Source organism: Trachemys scripta, chromosome 2 (assembly GCF_013100865.1).
Source record: "Trachemys scripta elegans isolate TJP31775 chromosome 2, CAS_Tse_1.0, whole genome shotgun sequence".
In the NCBI taxonomy this organism is placed as follows: domain Eukaryota; kingdom Metazoa; phylum Chordata; order Testudines; family Emydidae; genus Trachemys; species Trachemys scripta.
Genome location: NC_048299.1, coordinates 76615684 through 76641316, shown reverse-complemented (window position 1 = coordinate 76641316; position 25633 = coordinate 76615684). Strand labels below are relative to the sequence as shown.

Here is a 25633-nt window from a genome sequence, read left to right as displayed (position 1 = left end):
CATAGGACCATCTGTGTTTGCACAGTGCCTAGCACAGTAGAGCCACATTCTTGGTTGTCCTTTAGGCACTACCATAATAATCATGCCTAATAATTTATAAATGTGAAAGTTTGATAGTTTTGTAGGTTATTTATTATTCTATATTTAGACATCTTCCAGGGTTTAGAAAAACTCTAGAAATTTTCATTTGACTTTGCTATGAATCTCACCCATGATAAAATTGGAAGTCTTTTTTTTTTTTTTTTTTGCACAGCACAGAATTGGATCAGCTTCCATGTGAACAGAAGGATTGCACTGTGGATAAATTGTTTTTGATCAACCCATTTCTCTCTTCACAGAACAGAGAATGCAGAAAATGAGCAACATCTATGAATCAGCAGCAAATACCCTGGGAATCTTTAGCAGCCCATGCCTGACTAAAGTAGAGCTGCGAGTCGCATGCAAAGGCATATCAGACCGGGATGCCCTTTCCAAGCCAGATCCCTGTGTCATCCTGAAAATGCAGTCACATGGGCAGTGGTTTGAGGTAAGTGGCCAATAAAATGCTTATGAACTTGATGCTCTGGGGTACTACAGTAGAGCTCAAGTTAAGTACTATGGTGATGAATGCGCTAGATAGATGTGAGAGCGATAAGATGGGTGAGGTAATATCTTTTATTGGACCAACTTCTGACCAAGCTTACACAGAGCTCTCTCACCAACAGAAGTTGGTCTAATAAAAGATATTACCTCACTCACCTGTTCTCTCTAATATCCTTGGATCAACACAGCTACAACAATACTGCATGCAACAATACTAGATAGATGTAATCATTTAAGCCTGATGCAAAGCCCACTGAAGTCAATGGGAGTTTTTTCATTGACTTTATCAAGCCCTTAAAGAATTCTTTGGATTTTCCCTGTCTGGAGCCTAGATAAGAAGTCAGGGTCGTATAACTATTCCCCTCCCTGGCCAAAAAAACAAACAAAAACAAACTTGTTTTTTTAAGATGAAAAGTGTTTCAATCGAGACCACATAATAAGCAAAAATTATACTTTCTTTCAAAATTCTGCATCTTTATTACAAAAAAAAAGGCAGAAAAGCCCCAACAAACATTAAACAGTTTGTAAATGAATAGCTTAGGAATCCAGCCAATTCCCAAATAAATTCTTCATTACTCACTGTTTCCACTGCTTCATAATAAGTCTGTGGGATGCCTCTCTGCCATTTCTGCCTCAGAAAATCTCCCACGTAAGTGATATTTATAATGAAATATCAGAGATTTTATTTTTAAAAAGTACTCCCTCTTGTGCCTGCTTGAGGATTCCTCTTTGATTCTCCTGATCCTTCACGGTAACATAGATTAGAATGATTTAAGAATGAGACAATTCTTATAATAAGATTATGCCTGAGGCTTTGAAGCCTTAGTCTAGTTGTCATTTTGAATAAGTGGCGGAGGTTATACAACAAATAATTAGTCAACACAATTAAAACGTTAAAGCTGGATATTACAAATGAGTTCTTTTTTCACAAGATCTTCTTTTCACATATTGCTGACTTGCAGTGTTGTTGTAGCTAGCATGAGGCCTGATAGATGGCTAAAAAAACCAACAGCTCTCTTTGTTATTAATGAAGTTTCCGAGTCACTTTGTGTGTGTGTGTGCACATGACGTATATGAAATTATTTTTCCTCATCTTTTACTGCATTAAAATCCAGCTCTGCGCCATTTTATAGAGATGAAAAATGATAGAGAAAAAGCTTCATGCATTTTGTCAATGCAGCATAAGAATGAAAACCATGTTAGATGGGGATGAACTCTGTCATGTTCAATCAGTAGGCAATCCCAAAAGTTGCAAACTGACTTTTTAAATTAAATCTGTCTCTGCCCTCGCCCAAATCTATAGTCTTAATCGCAAAATAGGTGTCATGTGATTGATAATTCAGAATAAGACACATGCTTTGCAAATAGAAATGGAAACATATACTAGAAGTTTAATTATTTAGCAAAATCTCCTGATCCACTGCTAAAGATTAGTATGTGGTGTGTAATTGAGCTAAGTGAATAGATTGCAACAAATAATTTGGCAAACTTCACCTTTTCTTTCTGATTTGTATTGTCTGTGAACAGAATATGAAAATCTTGAATGTATTTGTTGTCAATTATTTGTAGGGTGACCAGACTTTTTTTTTTTTTGCCTCCCCCCCCGCCACGCGCCCCCTCTCCCCTCCTCCCCCGCGTCACCCTCCCTCCCTCCGCATCCCGATATTTGACTTGGGTGATCTGGTCACCCTAATTATTTGTGAATTTCTAAAAGGAAGAATTCTTGGTGTAGACATGGTTTGAGTTGTAAACTTTGACTACAGTTTATGTAGTAATTTAAATAAATGAATTTAACTAACCTACACAGCATTGTGTATATTTAGTTGTAATCCCAATTCATGTTATGTTGGTTAGGACGTAAATCATCCAAGCAAGAAACAAAAATAAATGTGACTTATGCAGCTAGCCGGCATAATGCAAATTGTGAATTTCACAACTGAACGTACCGTTTAAAATTCAACTATGTGATTATTTGAGCTAAAGCATTTATCTTTCATGAGTATTTGTGCTCATAAAGTTCAAATATGTGAGTCTTTATGGAAAGCAAATGCAAGAGAGTTGTGAACATGGTAAAATGGTAAGGCTTTTGATATTGTCTCACACGACCTTCTCATAAACAAACTAGGGAAATACAATCTAAATGGAGCTACTATAAGGTGGGTGCAAAACTGGAAAACCATTCCCAGAGAGTAGTTAGTTATCAGTGGTTCACAGTCAAACTGGAAGGTTGCCGACCCCTGTGCTAGGCACTATACAATCACATAGGGTGTGTCTTCACTGCAGAAAAAGATGTGCTCTTAACCTGGGTTAGGTAATGGGAGTTAAAACAGCAGCAAAGACATAGGCTCCCCAGCTCCCTATAGGCTTTAACTTGAGCTGCTAACCCAAATTACCAGCCAAGCCTTCAGTACTAGTTTAACCCAAGTTAGGTAAGATGAGATAAGAACACTTTTTTCCTCCAGTGAAGACGTACACATCATACGAGAGAAGCTTTCCAGGGTAGGGACTACAACCGAAACAGACAAGGCAGACAACAGGTAGGAGGGGAAATAGAGGTGCAGAGAGGTGAAGTGAAGTGCCCAAGATTATAGGGCAAGTCAGAAACAGAGGTGGGAATAAACACCAAGTCTCTTGATGCCCAGTCCATCATCTGCATACCTTATTCATGGCCATTGCACTGTGTGCCAAGTATCACTCTATATGTAAATATTTATATTGCCCCATATAAACTTACTTTAGATTTACAGTGGAGGTCCTGACAGATACTTTGAGGTACTCCAAAAACTGACTGTAAAAATGGCATGCTAGAGTTTCATGTTTCTTGCCTCTGAAGGGTTTCTGGATCAAATACGATCATTTTACCCATAAAAAGATAATTAGAAAAACTACTTACTTAATGGGCCTCTCAGAGTTGGTAAGACAACTCCCACCTGTTTATGCTCTCTGTATGTGTGTATATATATCTCCTCAATATATGTTCCATTCTATATGCATCCGAAGAAGTGGGCTGTAGTCCACGAAAGCTTATGCTCTAATAAATTTGTTAGTCTCTAAGGTGCCACAAGTACTCCTGTTCTTTTTTCGGATACAGACTAACACGGCTGCTACTCTGAAACCAGAAAAACTATCAGCCATCTGCAATCTAAAAATCATCCTTGCTCTTCTTGGCTTGTTCATCACAATGAGTGGAAGACTCTCCCAGCCAAATTCTGTCTTCAGTTATACCTATGTGACTCCGTTCAACTGAGCCCAGCCACTGGAACTTAATTAACAGTTTTGTTAATTATGTATGAGCCAGAATAGAAAACAGCTTGTCCTATCAAAACGATGTTGTCTCTGCGGCACTGACAGGAACACAGAATCACAGAATCGTAGGACTGGAAGGGACCTTGAGAAGTCATCCAGTCCAGTTCCCTGCACTCAAGGCAGGACTAAATATTATCTAGACCATCCCTGACATGTGTTTGTCTAACCTGCTCTTAAAAATCTTCAATGAGGGAGATTCCACAACCTCCCTATGCAATTTATTCCAGTGCTTAACCACCTTGATAGTTAGGAAGTTTTTCCTAATGTCCAACCTGAACCACTGTTGCTGAAATGTAAGCCCATTGCTTCTTGTCTTATCCTCAGAGGCTAAGGAGAACAACCTCCTTGTAACAACTTTTTTTGTACTTGAAAACTGTTATGTCCCCCCTCAGTCTTCTCTTATCCAGACTAAACAAACCCATTTTTTCAGTCTACCCTCATAGGTCATGTCTTCTAGACCTTTAATCATTTTTATTGCTCTTCTCTTGACTTTCTCCAATTTGTCCACCTCTTTCCTGAAATGAGGCACCCAGAACTGAACACAATACTCCAGCTGGGGCCTAAACAGCATGGAGTAGAGTGGAAGAATTACTTCTCATGTCTTGCTTCCAACACTCCTGCTAATACATCTCAGAACAATGTTTGTTGCAAAATAAATAATAAATAATAATAATGATAAATAATAATTAAAAAGCAATATTACACTGTTGACTCATATTTAGCTTGTGATCAACTATGACCCCCAGATCCCTTTCTGCAGTACTCCTTCCTAGGCAGTCATTTCCCATTTTGTATGTGTGCAACTAATTGTTCCTTCCTAAGTGGAGTACTTTGCATTTGTCCTTATTGAATTTCATCCTGTTTACTTCAGACCATTTCTCCAGTTTGTCCAGATCATTTTGAATTTTAATCCTATCCTCCAAAGTACTTGCAACCCCTCCCAGCTTGGTATCGTCCACAAACTGTATAAGTGTACTCTCTATGCCATTATCCAAATCATTGATGAAGATATTGAACAGATCCAGAACTGATCGCTCTGGGACCCCACTCAATATGCCCTTCCAGTTTGACTGTGAACCACTGATAACTAACTACTTTCTGGGAATGGTTTTCCAGTTTTGCACCCACCTTATAGTAGCTCCATTTAGATTGTATTTCCCTAGTTTGTTTATGAGAGGGTTGTGTGAGACAATATCAAAAGCCTTACCATTTCACCATGTTCACAACTCTCTTGCATTTGCTTTCCATAAAGACTCACATATTTGAACTTTATGAGCACAAATACTCATGAAAGATAAATGCTTTAGCTCAAATAATCACATAGTTGAATTTTAAACGGTACGTTCAGTTGTGAAATTCACAATTTGCATTATGCCGGCTAGCTGCATAAGTCACATTTATTTTTGTGTCTTCATTTATTCACTCTGATTTAAGGTTTCGCGTGCCAGTAATACGTTTTAATGTTTTTAGAAGGTCTCTTTCTATAACTCTATAATATATAACTAAACTATTGTTGTATGTAAAGTAAATAAGGGTTTTAAAATGTTTAAGAAGCTTCATTTAAAATTAAATTAAAATTTAAAGCCCCCTGGACCGGTGGCCAGGACCCGGGCAGTGTGAGTGCCACTGAAAATCAGCTCGTGTGTTGCCTTTGGCACGTGTGCCATAGGTTTCCTACCCCTAGCACAATAGGATTCCAATCGTAGTTGGGGCCTATAGACACTACTCTAATACAAATGATGATAATGATGCCCAAACCCTTCAGGCCACATTACACTATGATACATCTGTTTATGCTAAATATGCTATAGAAAAACAATTTTGAAGAGTTTTTTAAAATGGGTTTTTAATGGGACCATTCTTTTTGCATCCCTCTGCCTGTTAGACTAGATGCCTTACTTATGTAAGCGGGGGAATGGTCCCGCTATTGTGGGGAACTTTCCTGGCTTCTGCACTACCCCGGTGAAGAGGGCTAGCGAAAGGATCCGAGTCCTCGCTCCCACTTCCTTTACCCAGAGGCCTCCCTGCCCTTGAGGACTTCCCTTCCACTCTCCTGTCTGGCAGAGTCCTCATAAACCCCAACAAGGCTGGGCCCAGGATTCCTGGGGGGCTCGACCCCCAACCCTGCGGTGGTCACCCAGGACAGGGGCTAGGGTGTCCCCACTCCGGGGTACTCTCTCTGCACTGGGCACCTCCCTGACCCACTGATCATTTCATACAATTTAAAGCAAATACAAGTTGTTTAATTAACAATTAATTTTAAAAAAAGAATAAGGAAAAATGGGAAAGGTTAGAGGAAAACACATCACCCTGCTCTGTGGCAGGGAACTTTACAACCAATGTCTCTGGAACGTCAGGGCAGTTCAATCTGTTCCTTGTAGGTCCCAGGCCTGCTTCTCAGGCCCTGTCTGTGCTGCAGAGACGCTGTGGATTGGACACTTGCTCTGGCGGTGGCCACACGCTCTCAGGCTCTAGGTGGCAGGACCCTTTTTCCCAGCGTCGCCCCTGCCCAGTCGGGTTATGATCCCCCTGCAAGTCTGGCCTGCAAGGCCTCTTGGCTGAGGCGTCTCCCTGTGCTGGGCCCACTGCCCAGGGTCCCCCTCACTCTCCCCAGCTGCTCACCGCACGCACTCGGACTGCACACGGCTCCGGACTGCCCCAGCCCCAGCCCCAGCTCCGGACTGCTCCAGCCTCAGCCCCAGCTCCGGACTGCTCCAGCCCCAGCTCCAGCTCCACTCTGCCTTCAGCTCCCTGGGCTGCTTCTCTGGCCTCTCTGGCTCTGGTTGCTGCAGCTCTGCTCCCAGGACAGCTCTGCTCTGCAGGCTGCTTCTGTGACTCTGCTCCCAGCTCTGACCTGCTTCCTGGCTGCTTGTCTGGCCCCTCTGGCTCTGGTTGCTACAGCTCTGGTCCCAGGGCAGGTCTGCTCTCTCCGGGCTGTGCTCTGGCTTTGGGGCTGCAACTCTGCTTCCAGCAGCTTAGCTCGGGCCCCTGCCCTCTCCTTAGCTCGGCCCCACTCTGTCTGACTCAGGCCATTCCAGTTCCCACGGAGGACGGGACCCACCCTGGCCTCCTGACTCTCTGATTAGCCTGCCCGCCCTGTCAATCAGGCTGATCTGGAGCATTGGCCTCTCCCCATTGCCCCTGGGGACTGTCAGTCTCAGGCTCCTGATTTGCCATCGACCCTTCCCCTTTCAGTGCTGGGAGCTAGCCAACCAAAACACCCCACTGAATGTTAGTAAGGGGGCAACAGTCCCCTTACACTTACTATGAGTCCAACTGTCCAGGGACTCATATACATGACCTAAATATCTTTTTGGTACCATGTCACAGCATTAAAAATCTGATACCTCAAGATGGTCTAAGACTGGACTTGAGCATTGCATGGAATAGCTGGGAATCTCCTGTTTCCTATGTTATGAATCACCCATTTCTAGCCTGAGGTAGCAAGATGTGACAGAACAGAATTTAAACTCATGTCACTTTTATGCACAGAACAGCTGTGTTCTGTTTCAAGATTGACTTTTGCCGCTTCTTGGCTTTGGGCAAGTATAATTTGATTGGAAATATTCTCAGTTTAAAATGGGAGAGAAGGAAGAACATTTCAATGGCAAGCTGTAGGCTTTTATTTTTTTAATGGCAGTTGTCTGAACATGGTTGAGGGGTTAAATTATTGGAATAAGTCGAAGGGAGATGTATTGGTGAACCAAGAGGAGAAGAAGCAGTCAAAGGTATATGATAAGTTCATTTATCACCTAAGTATTACTGCCACCAATGGGGTGTACTTGCATATAATGTTTGTGTGCACATATATAACACTATAGTTTTGCTCTGAGGTGTGCTGACATTGAAATTATTGTAGCTGGTAACCGGAAAGATAGTCTTTGTCCTGTTTGCTGGTTATTATCTACACATGGAAAGTAGGCATATTACTTTGAAAGCTTGATAGGTTGCAATGCTCTGTCTTGTCATATTAGGTTAAATGAGATCAGGAGGTGTAATATTATGTGAAGCAGCCAGATGGAATGTGATGTCTGCATTTTTGTATTATGAATTTGAAAAGACACAGCAGTTTTAAAAGACAGTGACAGCTTTTGTGAGTTTTACAAATACAGTCCTCTCTGTAGCTCTATTCTTAGAGCTAGCAGCAAATAGGAGGGTATCTGCTACCTGAGAGATTTGTTCAGGAAGCTCTTTTTTTTGGTGAGTGTTTCAAACCCTTTTGGCATTTTAGAATAAATACAATGCAGGTAATTAAAGTGCCATCAAAAGATAACACATGCCCAATAAATTATATCAAATAAACATATAAAGAGAACATAGGAGAATACAAGCCTATATATAAATGAAACTATCCAGTTGATAGAGTATTAGCAAGCTCAGGGACAGCCTTACTGCACAGACAGACTGCGTGTCAGCCTAAGGCAGTGCACTGGAAAGGTGGCAAAAAATGGAGCCATTCTTCCCCCACCTATACTCCTCCTTGCTCCTGTGCCTTCCTTTTCCTTCACCTCCGAATTAGATCTCATTGTCTTCCCTGCAACTGTCTCTCTCCTTCTTTGGGCTAAGTTTTAGATTCCCCCCATTAGCAGCAGGGTTTGGGGTTTTAGGGAGAGTGGTGTTGACTTAGGAGGGTGAATGGACTGCTTTAGATGGTCTTTAGTTTGCCCTAGAACTTTATTCTGGAACCTACCTATATCTGTTCAAAGGCCACTTGAGAAGGTTGAAAAACGCTGCTGTGTGCTGGGGACATAGAGGTTTGAGGGTGGGGGGATTAGCTATGAAGGTTTGGATTCCTTGGCTTCTGTGGTAGAGGGCAAATAAGACACCCCACACACATCCATCCACCCTAATACAGTACAAACAAGGGTTGAGATGTTAATCTGTGTTCCACGGGAGCTGTCTGCTGTCAATTCTCAAGAAGCTGGAATGTCCATGGACAAAGAAGCCAGTCTTCAGTTCATGCTACTAATTGCAAGATGGATATTGAGTAAAGTTTCATCTGTCCATTATTTAATGGTGAAGCCCCTAATCTTGCATGTATTACTGAAATCTGTTTGGCTGGATGATACTGCTGTACTGGTTTTGTTGCAGCTGGTTCTGGCTAGATATTCAGTACTAAGGTAGCTAAGAAGAATCAGCAAGGGGGTGGTATGACTGTGTTTTTTGAAAGCAACTTGACATTCTGGAGATCTCCTACTCTAAAACTGGATTGAGTAGCGCTTGTATGTGAGCCCTGGGATGGGGCTTGTTGGATGTGGTTTTGGTTTACTGGTTGTCCCGTGGCACTGTAAAGTTCCTGTGTGAGTTAATAGAGTTCCTTGCTGCAATAGTATTGAAGGGCTAATAGTGCTCAGTGACTTCAACATCCACTTGGATGATGCACACTTGGAATCATCTCAGGATTTCATGGTCATGACGACTATGTGACTATCCTTCTCAACTCACATAGGTGAACCTAGTCTTGATCAAGTGTCTGTGATAGAATTGGGAGTTTATACAATTAGAAATCAGGCCTGTGTCATGGACCAACTACTATCTCTTTTGTTTTGAAGGTTAGGCACATCTCCCATGTCAGACTGAAGGGCTTGGTTTGGATGGTCTTCCCTGAACGGTTATTTGAACCAGAGTTCTTCCACAAGGCCTCAGAAGGTAGCACAGTGCTCCAACAGGCCATTCTGTTAAGGGTTTGGTATTATTTTCTAATAATCTTTTATCCTCAGCCATTGATTGGGTGAACCCTGGATGCACAGGTGCTGACTTTTGTTTTTGCCAGTGGGTGCTCCTCTCTGCCCCCTCCCTCCCATGCGAGCGGTCAGGGGGGCCTCATGGGGAAGAGGCTGAGCAGGGGCGGAGTGTGGGTAGGGCCTCAGGGTGGAGCATGGGCAGGGCTTTGGGGAGAAGAGGCTGAGAGGGGACGTGGCCACTGTCCGGGCGCTGGGGCCCATAAAAGAATCATCCAGCCCTACGGGTGCTGAGCACCCCCTATTTTTTTTTCAGTGGGAGCTTTAGCCCTGGAGCACCCATGGAGTCAATGCCTATGCCTTGGTGTTCTTCTCTTAAGGCTTTACCCTAAGAGATCATCTTGGCTTATGGATAACTTGCAAAAGGTGAACTAGGAGGCAAGGCAGCTAGAGGACAAGAGGCAGAAGTCATGCAATGAAGCTGATGGCAAAATACAGGTTTTTTTTCAATGACATGGTTGTGTGGGAGGTGAAGGAGATTCTTTGACTCCCACATAGTGTCTGGAAAGTCTTGATTAGTAGATTTGTTTCATACAGTAAATGGCTTGGTTAACCTGAGCTGCTTTTACTTAATGGCTGACTTGAGATAAGTTCCTCCCATTGTGTAGAAATTTCTGGTTCATGTGCAGATAAAACCAAATGGGTTTAGGCCAAGCTTTCTCCTTCTACATGGGCAGGACAGGAAAAAAGCTACCTACATCTTCTATGGCTTCTATGAACAGTGAAGTTCAATGAAGTAGTGGCTATTGGAGCCACCTTTCTTCCTGGTTGATGGAGGCCAGTGGGGAAGCACTGAATAGATCTGGACAAAATTGTTTTGGATGAAACTATTTTTCACTGAAAGATGCAGATTCATGTTGACCTAATAATTTAGGAAATTCATGTGGAATTTGCTGAATTGTTTGTCAAAAAACAAAAACAAAAAAAATCTGATAAACCAAAACCTTTCATTTTAACATTTTAAAAATTAAACATTTAATTTTTTTTCTTTGAAGCAATTTTTTGTTTTATCTACTGTACGAAACAAATGTACTAATCAAGATGTTGCAGACACTTCGTGGGAGACAAATGCAATTCTTTTCAACTTTTTTGGTACAAGAATTTTTTTAAAAAGTTTTGGGTTGACCCAAAACAATTTAATCCCACCCTCTCCCCCTTTTGGCCAGCAAACCAGAAAATCCGTTATTTGAACAGCTCTAGCATTGGATCCATTATTTGTTGTGATTGTCAAATGCCTCCTGCCGGATGGCCAGGTTTCTTAAGCCATTGTGTGGCCTTTGCGCTAGAAATCATTACTTGACACTACCAGTCTAATCTACTACCCTCTGGTGCCTGAATGCCATTGGTCTTCTAGACTGTCATTGTTCTGGATACAGACCTCAGTCCAGCGCAGTGACTGCTCTGCTGTTGTTAGAGGAAAATGATCTCCTAGTTTAGGTTTTGCTGACTCCAACTTTGGAGTGGGGTTGGGGCTGTTTGTGGATGCTTATGTTTCCTCATTGTTGAGTGTTCCTAGAGGGCGGTGCTAGGCACTTGACTCATCAGCTAAAACGGTACTGTCATGTGGCGACAAAATGGAAAGCTGTGGTTAAAACCTTAACTGTTCAGTTGCTTATGTGGCTTCATAATCTACTTCTTCCTAATGGAAGGTGGGATGGACTGAGGGATCTTTTATATGAATTATTTCTTTTGCATTTAATCAGACATTGCGGTGGATGAATGTTAGCAACTACCCTTCTCAAGAGTATCTGATATTCGGTCTTGTTGCCAAGCTTTCACTTTTAGTTTGTATTTTCTTCTGCTGATAAATGTCCCTAAAGTCTTGCTGTGCAGTCAGGGGACTGACAAAGGCATTTCTCCTTTTTCAGAACCACTGGAAGTTTACAGAGACAGACTACAGGCCTATTGAATATTTTAACTCAATCCATTCTCTGAAAAGCCTGTATTCATATAGTTGGTTGCTGTACTTTCAAAGACTTCATATTTTGGGGGGTGTTCTCTATTCCAAAAGTTGGTTCCATTAAGGAGTTATTTCTCCTTGACTATTAAGACAATTTCTGACTGGGATTGTGCTATTTTACATGAGTTCATATTAGAGGAGGAGCCAAGACACTAAATGGGAATGATCATGGGGGATTTTCTGTCTTTTCAAAAAAATGACTGATATTTTTGGTGAAGGTTTTTTAAAACTTTCTCTATATTACAGTCTTCAATCTTCTAGTAGCACACATCCACAATAAGTAATACATTTAACTGCAGTCAAATCAGGGGTTTGTTTAGCCTGGGATTTTTTTTTCTTTCAACCTCCCCAAACCACTTCTGATAACATTCTGTTGAACTCTCTTTTCTTATAACATGTAGCTTTTTCTATAGACTACTTCCACATGAGTTACTTGTTTTTAGCATTGCATTTTCCACTCACTCCCAATTTAAACAAAAACAAAAAACAAAACCAACCTTACCCAAATGTTCTATGTGTCACATAGGGCTATTTATATTAAAGTTTGGTCATTGATCTTCAGCCTGAACTCTTCTTTTAACACCTCCCCCCTTTTTAAAATAGGTAGAGGCACCTGGTTTAATAACCAGTCTCATTGCACAATATTAAAAACTGCAAAGTAAAAAGCATTCTCATGTCCCCGAAGGAAAAATATTGTGACCATCTTTCTAATGGAATTTGTGTTATTCACTCACATTGGAGATTGGGGAGAGTTATCGGGAAATGAGTGTGGAGAAGAATATACTGCTTGATTTTAGGTGAGCCTCAACTTATGTGTGCACATGTTTGCACATATACATACGTAAATACAGCTCTGCCTTTGCGCTCACTTTTCCAGGACTATTGACTCTCACATTGAGGTGATGGAATCTCTTTGGGAAAACCCATTACTTGCATGTACAGATGTTATCGCTGTAACAGTGTGCGCACACACAATGTGTGTACCTGCAAATTTGTGCATGCACCAGTGGAAGAAGAGATCTGAAAAATTAAGGCCTTAAATCTTTTTGTGCTAGAACGTATCTGACCAGGAGCTGCTGATTGTTATGTTCACGACATACACACAGGGAAGTTAGATAAAAGCATACATACTTTTGCTGGAAGGTTTCAACGCAACACTACTTTATTTCTGAGAATTTAGAATGATAACATATGACAAGAACCCCAAAACAGAGAGAGACAAAGCAGGCTGCTCTGTAAAACAGAAAGGCAGAACTCACCACATCTTGCTCTAGAGTGGATGTCACAAGCAGTCAGTCAGTAAACAGGCTGGGTTGCCCCCCTAAAGACTGGAGGCATGATTGCTAAAGAGGCATGCTTGGGTTGGATCAGGGGAGTAATTGTAAAGAGCAGCAGGGCCACAGGGCTGAGGTCCAGCCAGAAAAGGCTGGGAGGAGCAACTTCAGGTAGAGCAGACTGGGACAGAGGAAAAGCTCCATGTGTGGCAGGGCTGAGTATGAATTCTTATGTTATGGTAATGGATTTTATTTTGGCACTTGAACCATTTATGTTATTAGACCAGCTCTGGTAGGGGATGCTGTTATCCACAGGAAAGGCTAGTAGGTTCTTAAGGGGCCCACAAGCAGGAGCTAACGAGGACAGGATCCCTTCAAAGTGATCCCTGGCCATGATGGGGTGCTCAGGAGATGGGTGACACTTCCCTATAAGGCCCCCTAACCTGCAAGCAGGACCAGGAAAAACCCATAAGAATTTCAGATGATTACAGTTATAACAGAGTTTTCAATACACCACACTGATGAGTAATTTTTCACATAATCCCAATTCAGAGACAAGTTGCTCACAGATTCATTAGCTCCTGGTCAGATTTCTCCTATGTCAAAAAATATTAAGAGATTCTTCTCTGCAATAATATTTTGATAATTCTCCTTGCCTCCATCCACTCTGTCGTGATTCTTCTTTTGTATGGATCACAAGTCAATATCTAGATTGTTCGGCCGCCTACCTGCTGCATTGTTGAGAGTAGCAAGGTGTTGCAGTCAACTCTCCAGTCCGCTCCTTCACCACATGTTTGACCATCTGCATAGCTGTCCCGCGGTCACACTGTGTAGATTGAGCTCAGCCAAAGTTCTGCACTGAGGCAGCCACTCTGGCCATTCCAGTCAGCAGCCTGTTAAGTCTGGTCCAGGATTTACATCCCAGTTTGCAAAAAGGTGGCTGTAAATTAGGGCTTCTGAAATTCATCAGCATGCTTCTCTCTCCACCCCAGAGTCGCTGCCAATCTGTGAGGACGTAGCTATTGGCCCTGACATGCCTTTGTTTACCCGAGATTGGTACTGAACTGGCAGCCCTGGACATGACTGCATGAGGCTGCAAAAGGATCTCTCAAAGTCAGTCATGGCAAGTCAATGGGAACTGCAGGTGTAGTTGTTTTCCTCTGGAGCTGGGCAGATCTTCTGGTGGGAAGTGGGTGTTGCTTATTTGTACCTACCGGAACCATTGTCAGCCTTGGGTGCAGTAGGTAGTTTTCATCCATCCTAGCTCTCCATGTAGTTTTAAGGGTAATGGCATCTTGTCAAAGTTTTGGTGGAGCAATATGAGCCAACACATACAAATTAGATGTTAATGTGTGGCTAAGGCGGCCACTAACGATACAGGTGGCTGTGTTCAGCTCTGAATCAACGAGATGCATATGCCGACTTTTGCCCGAAACTGCTTCACAATATTCCACTGGAGTGAATACTAGCACCAGGACTGAGGTTTGTAAAACATTTGCCTCTGCTCCCGAGGCAATTCCTGCTAGCTTCTAGATCAAGGGCGTGTGGAAGGTGATCTTTTTCTTTAAGTGTTCTACATGGGACTGGAATGTTAGACTACAGTCCAATTTGGCTCCTAAATAACTGACAACTGGCTGGAAAGGGAGTGGACGATCCTCAACACAGACAGTAAGGGATTGATTGGCCATATGGAGGGTTGTGGCCATAGTCTTAGACTAACATAATGTAAGTCTCCACTGATGAAGATAAGGGGCCAGAGCATTCATGTCCTGGCTGAGTGACCTTTTGATATAGGGTCGATCATTACCCACATCAGCAAAACAGATGTCATCTACATGTACCTAATTCTTGGTCTTAGTTGTTGGTAGGTCATAGGTATATATGTTGAAAAGAGGAGGAGCTAGAACGGATCATTGTGGGAGTCCATTATGGAAATGCCAAGTCAGCTAACTTTGTCTCCAGGTCACAAGACAATGCTCTTATTCACTATCATTACCATGATGAACAGTGTCATGGGCTTACAGGGAATATTCTGCAACAATTTGGCAGTCAGGCCCACATGCCATGGCTGATAACTCACCTTATCCCCCATCCACGCCATCGTGATTGAAGAATACAAACTCCAAGAGACAGGATGTAGGGCCACTAACCTAGTCCCTGGTACACGAAGGTTAACTCCAGTTTCACTTTCCCCTTACCCACCTAGGTGCTGAAGGGAATGTCTATAAGAAGGGTTGCTGGGAAGCGGAAGGGGAGCATGCATGTGGAAAAGAAGGGTTCCGCACATGGGGTCTGATGGCTGGGTTGATGCCTGGTCAGGGAAGATTTTTTTGCTTGCTTTTTCTTATGTTACCTTGTTTTGTTTGATGGTGGTAAATATTGGCTGCTGTTGGACAGATCTTGCTGCCTTTTGTTACTGTTTTGCCTCTGCTTAGTCATCGCACGGGCTTATGCTACATAAGTACAAGGCTGGTTGCAAGTAGATATTGGGCCTAAGACAGTAAGTCTGGTTCCAAATTTCCCCAGAGTTCAAAGGTCCTCACCTCTGAGGTTGTGACCTAGTATAGACCAGGAGCCATCCAAATCTCAAGGAAATGGTATCTGGATCTTGACTTTTTAGATCTTTACGTTTTATTTTGGGGTCCATCTCTAATAAAATTTTCTTTGGAAACATGCAAAGGCTTTTTTGTAACATTTATGAACCTGTTGCATCAGGTTATTAATAACATCCCTTCTCTAATTAGAAGTAATAGAAGTTAATCTGCAGCAAGGGAGACTTAGGTTAGATTATAGGAAAAAACTTTCTAACTATAAGGGAAGTTATGTTCTGTAATAGACTTTCAAGGCAGCTTGTGGAATCTCCATCATTGGAGGTTTTTATGAACAGATTTGATAAACATCTGTCAGGGATGGTCTAGGTTTACTTGGTCCTGCTTCAACACAGGGGGCTGGATTAAACAATCTCTCGTGACAGACAGACATGTCTGATTCTATAGGACTACATTTAAACAGCTCTGTCCCCACAGCCCAACTGCATAGTGTTTCTTTCCCTCTGCCTTTAAAAAGGCTGACTTAGGAAATCTGAGGTCATCTGAACCAGACAGGTTATTCTGAACTGAATTCAAACATTGGCAGTTTGACTCAAATATCTATTGCCTTATGACCTAAGTTTCATCACGCTGCACCACTAGCCCAGACACAGTCCATTCCACAGATTGAAGGAGAGGGGGTGTACATGGGGGAACAGAGAGAGCTAGACATCCATTTCAGGAGCCCGTTTTCAGACTGTGGGTGGGCAAGACCGAGCTGGCTGCTTCCCCTCACGCTCAGAGGTTACCTCTCTCAAGTGTGGGAGGGAGGAGGCTGGATTCAGGCTTTTAAGTTTGGCAAACTGTGTGTCCATTAGCAGAACCTGTCCTTTTCCAGGTTTCCTGACCTAGTGTCATGGTACAACATAACGCACATAAATTTTTTTTCTATTGGTTTAAATAAATAAATGAAAGCAAGCACACTTCTCTAGGGCAATAGAAATTAGAGAAAACAAAGAGCTAACAGGTCATTTTAATCCATTCCCTTGCAAGGGCAGTCCCCTAATTAGATACCAAATTGATACTATGCTATTTGAGCCAAAAATCTATATTATTGCTATTTGTTTACTTTATTCATTATGGTGACCAGAGTTTGTGCAAATTAGCATGGAATGCTCAGTTTTGTGGGGATAATATTTATATATAACAGAGGCCATATTTTCAGCTGCCATCTTCAATCTAGTTTGTACATTCTGGTGTTTGTGCCAGTAATGTTGCAGGTGCACCCACAAATTTGCACATGAAAATCAGGAAACTGGACTGGGTACCTGATTTGTGCGCACCATTGCAAGTGCTTATGTGTTCTTGCAGGTGCAAAATTCTGGACTGGTTTTAGACTGTCTGAAAATGTAACCCTAATCTTGAATATTAACTAATATGTGTGTGGTGCAGTGCATGAAATGTTGAAAAGCAATAAAGAAAAATCACCACTGTTTTGTATGTATTATATTGAGTTAAAATACTGTGGGAGACCAAATATATGACTAGTTAATGAACTTTGTTGTCTCAGGAAAATGGCACTTGAATTAAATTTTTATTACTAATACTGTTTTGCTGCTACTGCATTTCCATCAGTCTGTTTAAGCATCCTAAGATACACTTACAAATATTGCCTGCAGCAGTGCTGTCTAATCAGTGGCTCTCACTTCATGCTTCATTAGGTTCTGCAAGTTTTTCTCTGAGCCACTCAGATTAGTTTATTGTGAAAGTCATGAATTTAAACAGTTTAACAGTAATCATAAAAATGGCTAAGACTTTAATAATAACTTTTCAAACCAGGCCAAACAAGTATCAAGTGTACTAGTTGCATATTGTTTTTACAGAATGCAGGTAAAAATACATCACCCAAAACATTTTTTCCATAGTTTCACAAGTCAAAATTCCCAAAACAAGATTATTGGCTGGTAATATCTGGAATGGTCAGGAAGACTCCTCCATTCTGTTTCTGACTCTGCCACAAACTAACTGGCTGGTCTTGAGCAACATAATTAACCTGTTGTAATTTACCCATCTGCAAAATGGGTTTGATAATATCTACTGTATCTATACAACTTAAGAATGGCATGGGGCTCAATGTTAGTATTTGTATTAAGGTATCCCCTAGAACAGGCGGTCTAAGTCGGGTGGGGGGGGGGTCAGAAATGGATTTAAGGGGTTGCCAACACCCTTCTTTTCTTTATGGCTACATGTGAGGGGCATCCTGAACCTTTTTTTCTCCTGTCACGTGAAGTCACAATATGGAAAAGTTAGGGTCTCAGTGGTTCACAAACTGGGAGCTGGTTTCCATTGTGCGAGGTGCTTTATAAACACATAGTAAGAGACAATACATTGCTCTGAAGAGCTTACAGCATAAAGCCCTGATCAGGCAAAGACTTGCACACATGCTTAACTTTATGTATGGTGAGTAAAGTTAAGCATGTATAGTCTTTGCAGGATCAGGGTCTGAACAGACAAAACAGGTAAAGGGAGGGAGAAAGGAAATAGTACTTTTGTTTTACAAACATGGAACCGAGGCACAGGCAGATTAAGTGGCCTTCCCAAGGTCACATAGTCTGGGGGGCAATGACATAACTAAACCAAGTAAGGATCTCCCCCAGGAAATCTGGGCCAGAGTCAGGCACTGAAGTCCTAGTCTAGTGCCTTAGCTATTTAGTCCATCACTCTTCTAATAGTGCTTTGTGTTCTTCAGATGAAAGGTTCAAAGAATAATTTTTATTTATTATACAAGGCACCAGTTATATTTTTGGGGTTGTACACATTTTATTTTCACAATTTAAGGTATATTTTCATTCACAAAATAGAGCTAGTCACTTGGTATATTGCATCACCCCAGCAAGTGGTATATATTACTAATGCATCTATCCTCCACACATGAGTGATACACATGTATTCAGGTGACAGCGTGTGACCTCACTATTCAGGTCCTCCAGAAATTTTCCTAAGGGCATCGAGTGAAGTCAGGGAAGTGAGGAGCTGATATTTCTAATCTGAAAAACAAGTAAGAAATATGTTGTTGTTTCTTAAAAATGGGGAGAGTCTGTGTGTCAAAAGGAAGGATTAAAGAACAAAAGCAAGTATTTTGGCTTTACCTTTCACCTTAAAGGAGGATTTCATCTGAAAATTCAGTCCCTCTTTGAAGAGGGAGAATGTGTTATCACTGTGCTTAGAAATTTAAAATATATTATTCGGATCCTTTGGGAATTCCCTTTGACTGGCATCAATTAGAAAGACAAATGGTACCTTTCTGCAGGAAAGGAGCTATCTTGCTGTACTCATCCTGACCCCAAACTCATAAAAATACATTTAAGTCTACTTTTGATCCCTCTTCCATTCTTTCCTGAACTTCAACGATCCACCCATTTAATATTTTAAACTTTGGTGAAGATGAATGGGACACTTTTATCATAGAGTTTAAATGTAACCTAAATTACAACAGAGATGGTTGTCTCTCACAAAAACTATTTATTACAGACATACAAACTTCACAGATCTCCAGCATAGACTTTGAGAACACACCTGAATTGACTTTTGTAGTCTGGCAGATTGTGGTAAACAGGAACTTGCAGGGTTAGAATTTGACAAGATTCACTTTGCTCAAAGGTTTTCAACCTGGGGTATCAATCAGAAACAGATGTTTGGGTAGGGGAGGGGTGGGGAGGATGTGACCATCCTTCTCTTCATATATTGTTATTAGGAAGTTGGTCCCAACTGGATAGGCGGGGGATTCCTTGGGGCATGGAAAAGATACTGGTAAGGAAGGGTTCAGAACCACTGACTTAACTAAAGAGTCAGCTTAACTTCCTGCATCTAGGTGTTCCTTGAATATTTCCCATATACGTATTGATTGACCAGAGCTGACCCTGAGTTCGTAAATCTTGCTTTGACTCTAAAAATCAAGGCAGAAAAGGACATCTTGTTGTTGTGAATAGAGTTTCAGCCTGCACTTTCAGTCTCAAGTTTGGTTTCTACTAGGGCTGGTTGAAATTTTCCATCTGAACCACTTTGGATGGAAAATTGGGTTTTTAACTAAACAACATTTTTTCATATAAACTGTCTTTATGTGGAAAACTTTGAGGCTTCATCAAAAAAATACATAGCTAAAACCTGAATTTTTTTGGTTAGGAATTGTTACCATGGTGCATCCTGGGAGTTGTATTTCAGGTACCTCATACCCCCATTCTCTGCTATAGGCTGAGTTCACTATCTAGACTACAGCTCCCATGATGCTTTATGGTGACTCACCATGGTTCATCAGGGAGATGTAGTCTGGCCAAGGAGCCCAGCCCCTAGAGGAGAATCTGGGAATGAGGCAACTGAACTACAATTCCCATAAGGCATTGTGGTGATATTTCCTAATCAAATATTTTGGTTTTCTGCCAAACCTTTTCATTTTTTGATGTTTTTACTAAAATCTGGACACTTTCCATGGGGGAAAAAAGCCCCAGTTTTCAACCAGTTCTAGTTGCTACCATTTGTCTCATAGCAGTATATGAAGTTTTTCTGTATACAATAGTTTTGTGATATCCATCTTATAGGAGGTAATAAACGGATGCACTTAAGAGCGAGTTGAGCAGATGCATACATCAGCGTGAGAATAGTATCATGAATAGATTAGAAAATATTATTTCCATTTTAAAAAGCAATAATTACTATATTGGAAAGTTGGTTTTCCTCCTTTTTGAAGTTGTCCTTGTCACAAAAAGAGGTTTTCTGCCCATTAGCTCACAGTCTGCAACACTAACTAAAGTGTTCTCTCTAGATCAGTCCCTTAATGCAGCCTCCCCACGGGCATCCTTTCATATGTTGTGTGTTTGGAGCTGTGAATCTAAGGACTGGAATTGTGATTCCTACTGCTTTTTTAACCTATTGTGCTGTCCACAAAAATGCTACCTGTTCAGGAGAATTCAGAGCACTATGCAGAGTCTGTGCTGCATATAGTCTATTGAGATAATCTGGCCTGATTGGTCTCTATCAGTCACTGAGTTTGACTTTAGTTGAACTGTGAAGTTTGCAGGTTAAAGAGAGTAAAATGTGTGATCAATGGCTGTCAGGAACCAGAAAATACAGTGGCAGCTACAATAATCTATTGATTCTTTGTTTATGAATTCAAAGAAATACAGTCCACTGTTTGTAAAGCTTCAGTATAACTAAGGTAGAAGTACATCTTAAACTACATGGTGCAATAATGTGAAATATGCAACAATGGATTGTGAACTTCAGGGTTATTATCCCAAACTTGTGAAAGAAGGTACACATGTTTTTTTAAGGCAGATAACATTCTGTTGTGAGGATAAATTTTATAATCCCTGTCACGGTGTTGGGATTTAGCACCATGACGCCTCCCACTGGTCGCTCTGGGAATTAGCTCAGTCCTTGGTGGGGCTCCCGCTGCTGGTGGTGTCCCATCCGTCCTCTGCTCCCTCCTGCTCCCCCAGGCCTGCCCAGCGCTGCGCTGTCCCAGGTGTTAGTCTCCCTGCTCTGGAGACAGACCTTCCCCTCTCAAAGGCCTGGGACAGACTGACTCTCCTTCCTGAGCAGCCTTTTTATAGGGCCCTGCCTCCAATCTGGGCTCTGATTGGCTCCCAATAAGCCCTTCTCTGATTGGCTGCCCATCTGCACAGGCCTACTGGCCTGCTGAAGCCTAAATTCTCCAGGAGTGAGGCAGCCGCCCCACTACAATCCCCATTTTATCATGGTATTTACCCTTTAAAAGAAAAAAAAAAAAGATGAAACTCATTTTCTGAACGTTTGCGGAAATGATTTATTTTAATATAACATGCCTCACAAGATTTTATGCTTAGCTAGTGTAGAATTGACTGTTGAAGCAAAACTTCTTGTAATGTCATCAATCAGTGCAAAGTCTGTTGTACTGTTTATCTATGGGTATACACATCTTCTTTTGGGAGACATTATAATGATTGCTGCACCTACCATATTTACCCTAAATTCATTTGAGTGGGCAGACCTCCTCTCCCCCCATACACTCTACCTTAGGCCTTGTCTGCACTTACGGCGGTGTGTAGAGTACAAGCAGTACACTTGTAGCTACATGCCACAGTGAAAGGCACGCTGCGTCCACACTTGTCATTGCAGTGTGTAGCTATGTAACCCACACACGTGTGGGTTACATAGCTACACACGGCAATGAAAGGCTCTGGTAGGGGGAAGGCAGCGGTGTAGATGTGGGAAGCACTGCTCGGCATGTAGAAAGCCATGTAGTGTATACACCATAGGGCTCAGGCATGTAGGACACTCGGTTCCACTCTACTCACTCATGTGCCTTACTGACTCCACTGCTCTTTATACCCATGCTAGCTGGGCATGTAGTGTCTGTACTCTACACTTTGCCGTAAGTGTAGACGTAACTTTTGGTGCTTGTATGGTTTCCCTAGCCTACTAACTGGAGTAGTTTCAGTAGCCCTAATTCCCCCTACTCCCTCTTCAGTTTGTATCCAGTTCATCATCTGAACAGTTCTCATTTACTGACACTGCTATTTGCTAATTTTAAATCACGTTTTAGTAGCTTTCCCCTCTATACCATGCTTATTTGCTTTGTAGATACATATTTCATAGTCTGCAGGGACTATATATACTTGGAACTTTTTGTCAACCTAATCAATATTCAAGGAATAGGTAAGCAGACTTGTACTATGTTGTATCATCTTTCATTTGTTTATCTAAGGTCATTGTCCTTATGGTAAATCCCAATGCTGCATTATACTGCTTAGTGCCTTTCCCACATTTAGTCTTGTTCATGACTCTGTAGCTGCCTGGTTCCTTCCTTAATACTTTTATTAAATCCGTTACTCTACCATTCTTTGTATTGGTCTTAATGCTTTCTCTTTATACAGCTATCAATGCGTTGGACAAGAGCTTTCCTATTTTCCTGTTGGGATTTACTTGATCTTCTCCCTGTGCATAGCCTAGCCTAATCCAGACTAATCTATGTAGATTTCTACATGGAACACATGGTATGTGAGCCCATTGCCAAACTGAAAAACAAACACACAGACATCTACTTGCCTCTTTCTTCCCTGGAGCCAGCAGCGGCTGGACTCTGTTTTTATTTGATAATTATTTTTTATGTTTTCTTGAGAAGGTTAGGTCAGAGAAGTGGGTTTTGCATTTTACTCTGAGAATTGATTTCCAGATTCATGGGCCAGTAGCTGTGAAAGCTCTGTCTTCTTCCCATACAAATCTGACTCGTGGGGTAGACAATTCCATTATTCTAGTGGGAGGTCAAAATAAGGCAAAGTGAAGTGGCCCTGGCTCCAAGTAACTTGGGCCACGGGAAGGCTTTCAAAATTCAGTCCGAAATCTTGGCATTCCACAGGGAGTCACTGAAGAGAGCAGAGCACCAGGGTAATGTGCTCTTGGTGGCCTGTATTGCTGAGCAGATGGGCTGCTGTGCTCTGAACGAAGTGGAGCTGGGTGTTTTTTTAGATCACCGGCAAAGATAATTCATTTGCAGGCAAAGATAATTAATCTTGCAATCTGTAGTTCATGAGTGTATGAATCACCATGACTAATCAGAATCTGACAGGAGGGATCAGTCTTTGTGTCAACCACAGGAAAGCATCTTTTTTATGACTGTGGCTATTTGTGTGTCTAGAAGCAGTGAAGAATACAGGTGAGCGCTAAGGTTTAATGCTTTGAGGGCAGATACCTTCAATAGAAGGTGATATAGACATGGCAAGTTTTGTTTTTGTTTTGTTTCTTTAGTCTTCAGGATTCTGCCAGCTGCTTTCCATCTAGATGCTGATCTTAGCCAGGCCCTGGGGTAGGGGGAGAAGGCAATATTTGCATTTGATCTGAAGGTGACATACAGCTGGGTACCAGCCTGCCTATGGCTGATGGGGGGTCAATGTGGCCTAGTGAATAAGGTACTGGACTAGGACTTAGAAGACCTGGGTTATGTTCCTGGCTCTGTCACTGGTTTGCTGGGTGACCTTGTGTTAGTCATGTCACCCCCTGTTTACAGTTTCCCTATGTGTAAAATGGGAATAATATTTAATGTTGTAAGGCACCTTGAGGTAGACAGATGAAAGGCACTCTATAAAAGACAGATATTGTTAGGCTATGCCATTTCACAATCTCTCCCCTTAAAGACGGCCTAATGGTGGGAAAAAAGATGGGTCTCTGTGGAAATCCACAGATGTGGTAGAGTATCAGGTGCACATCACTCCTGCAAGCAGTCTGACTGGCACAAGTGAAATTATCTCAGGCAAGTCTTGTTAACCCCTTTGTCACTTTAGCTTTTGTTGCTCAGCTTTTGTGTTGCTGCTTTTCAAAGCAGCATTTTGGTGTTTCTTATCCTCCAAGCTCTTCTCGCACACAGGGACAATGCAGCCCAGTCTCTAAGGAGATGGGACTTTTTGTTTCCTCTGTGAATAGTGAGGCAGCAAATTCAGTACAGGTGCTTGGTAATCTCAACTTCATATTTTTTCTCTCACGCCTTTATAAACAGGCTTGCTGAGTGGTTGACTAGGTGTTTGTTCCATGTTCACTTTATGTAATACACATATGTAAGATACTGTAGTAATTTCTTACTGTTTATCTTTTTATTTACTGTATTAGCCTTCCTTATATTTTTACATCGGGAAGGCTGTAACAGTCTTTGCAGTGTTACTGCTCTCCATATCCATAGTAAAGGTTGAGACTTGCTATCTGTTGAAAGCCCAGTTTTGCCACCCACCCCAAAATCCTCTCCAAAAAACCATTTTCAATTCAAATTGTGTGTAGTGCTGGTGAGCAGCAAACAGTTCCTCCCTCTCCTCCCCCCCCCCTTGCAAAATCTGTCTTGATTCAGGATTTGCTCCATGCCAACCAAGTGAGTGTTTGCAACAGCTGGAATCAGCTCAAGTGTTTCTGACTCTGGACCTGTCTTCATTGCTCTCGATCATGCTGACAGCCCATGCTAACTCTGGTGGGTTTTTTTTAATTTGTGCCTCTAACTCCTAAGTACAGCTGGTTGAAAAACTGGAACCTTTTTCACACCAAATTTATCCCTTTTTTTCAGAGAAAAATTTCAGATGACAATGTTTTACCAGGTCTGCTCCTAAGCAATCTCCGTCCTGCATTATCAGTCTCCCCATTTAATGCCCAGTTTTGTTTTGGTTATGTCAAGCTACTTTTCTTTGTGTACACATTCTTCCATTACTAAATAGTTTATTTGCTTATTTGGTTGCATTCATACAACTGAATTAAATAATTGTCTATTAATTTATTTTCTTTCATATTTGTTCTAGGTTTTGTTGGTACTGAATTTATTTTCACTCTGAGTGCATACTTTTATCCTTCTGCCTCTTTTTCCACACATTTATTTTTGTTGTATTCTCTTTTTTGTATTTGTTTTCTTCACCTCTGTCCTACATGAAAATAGATTATTGTGCACAGAACATCTTGCCTATATAAGCTCCATATTCACCCATACAAGTTAATCACCATGAACCATGGATGCTGTCATTCATTGCATCAGTTAAGATATAGAGTCAATAGTGGTAGATATTGGATGTTTTCCCAACCATGATTCTCCTCATCAGTTTTGTTTACCTGGTTCTCCACAATCACAAGCAATTTTGGAAGTAGTAACTAATATACAGTAGTTAATTGAAGTTAAGGTTCAATAATTGTTTTCATTCCAACCTCCTGTTTTCAGCCATCTGTAACTTTTAGAATTTCACCTTTTGGGATGAAATGTGCCATGCTTGGTTTCTGCTATACAGTGAATTATTTTGGGGAACATTTGTGGAAAAAACATTTAGCTGTTTTGTGACAGTGAGACCAATGGAAAAGATACACGTCAGTGATTTATAAAAAATATTTTATCTTCTTTAACAACTCTGCAGCCGAATGGCTTAAATATGAATGGTGAGATTTTTTGCATGGAAAGAGCACTCATTAAGTAGCAGTGTTCTGAAGGAAATTGATCTTGACTAAACAATAATTCTTTGAAGAACACATAACCAGCAAAAAAAAAAAAAAAAAAAAAATCCACATTTTTTTACCTGGTATTGTTATTTATTATTTGTACAATGTGTCCATTGTGCTAGGCACTATACAGGCAAATAACAAAGATGACATCCTCTGCCCAAGAGATCACAGTCTACATACCAGACCTGCTGTAACAACATGTGGATGAAACAGACAATGGAGGAGGGCTGGGTTGTGAAAGCATGAGTA

General features: G+C 41.5%; 1 protein-coding gene across 5 annotated transcripts in view; it reads left to right on the top strand.

Annotated features, from left to right (window-relative positions):
* The window catches only part of CPNE4 (copine 4), a 320518-nt gene that overhangs the window by 70402 nt on the left and 224483 nt on the right, over nt 1–25633 (top strand). For all 5 annotated transcript variants that reach the window (XM_034760919.1, XM_034760923.1, XM_034760922.1 and 2 more), the window contains one exon: nt 339–526. In XM_034760919.1, coding sequence (XP_034616810.1) covers nt 347–526 — 180 coding nt within the window. In that variant the 5' untranslated portion in view covers nt 339–346. The remainder of the gene's footprint in view (nt 1–338; nt 527–25633) is intronic.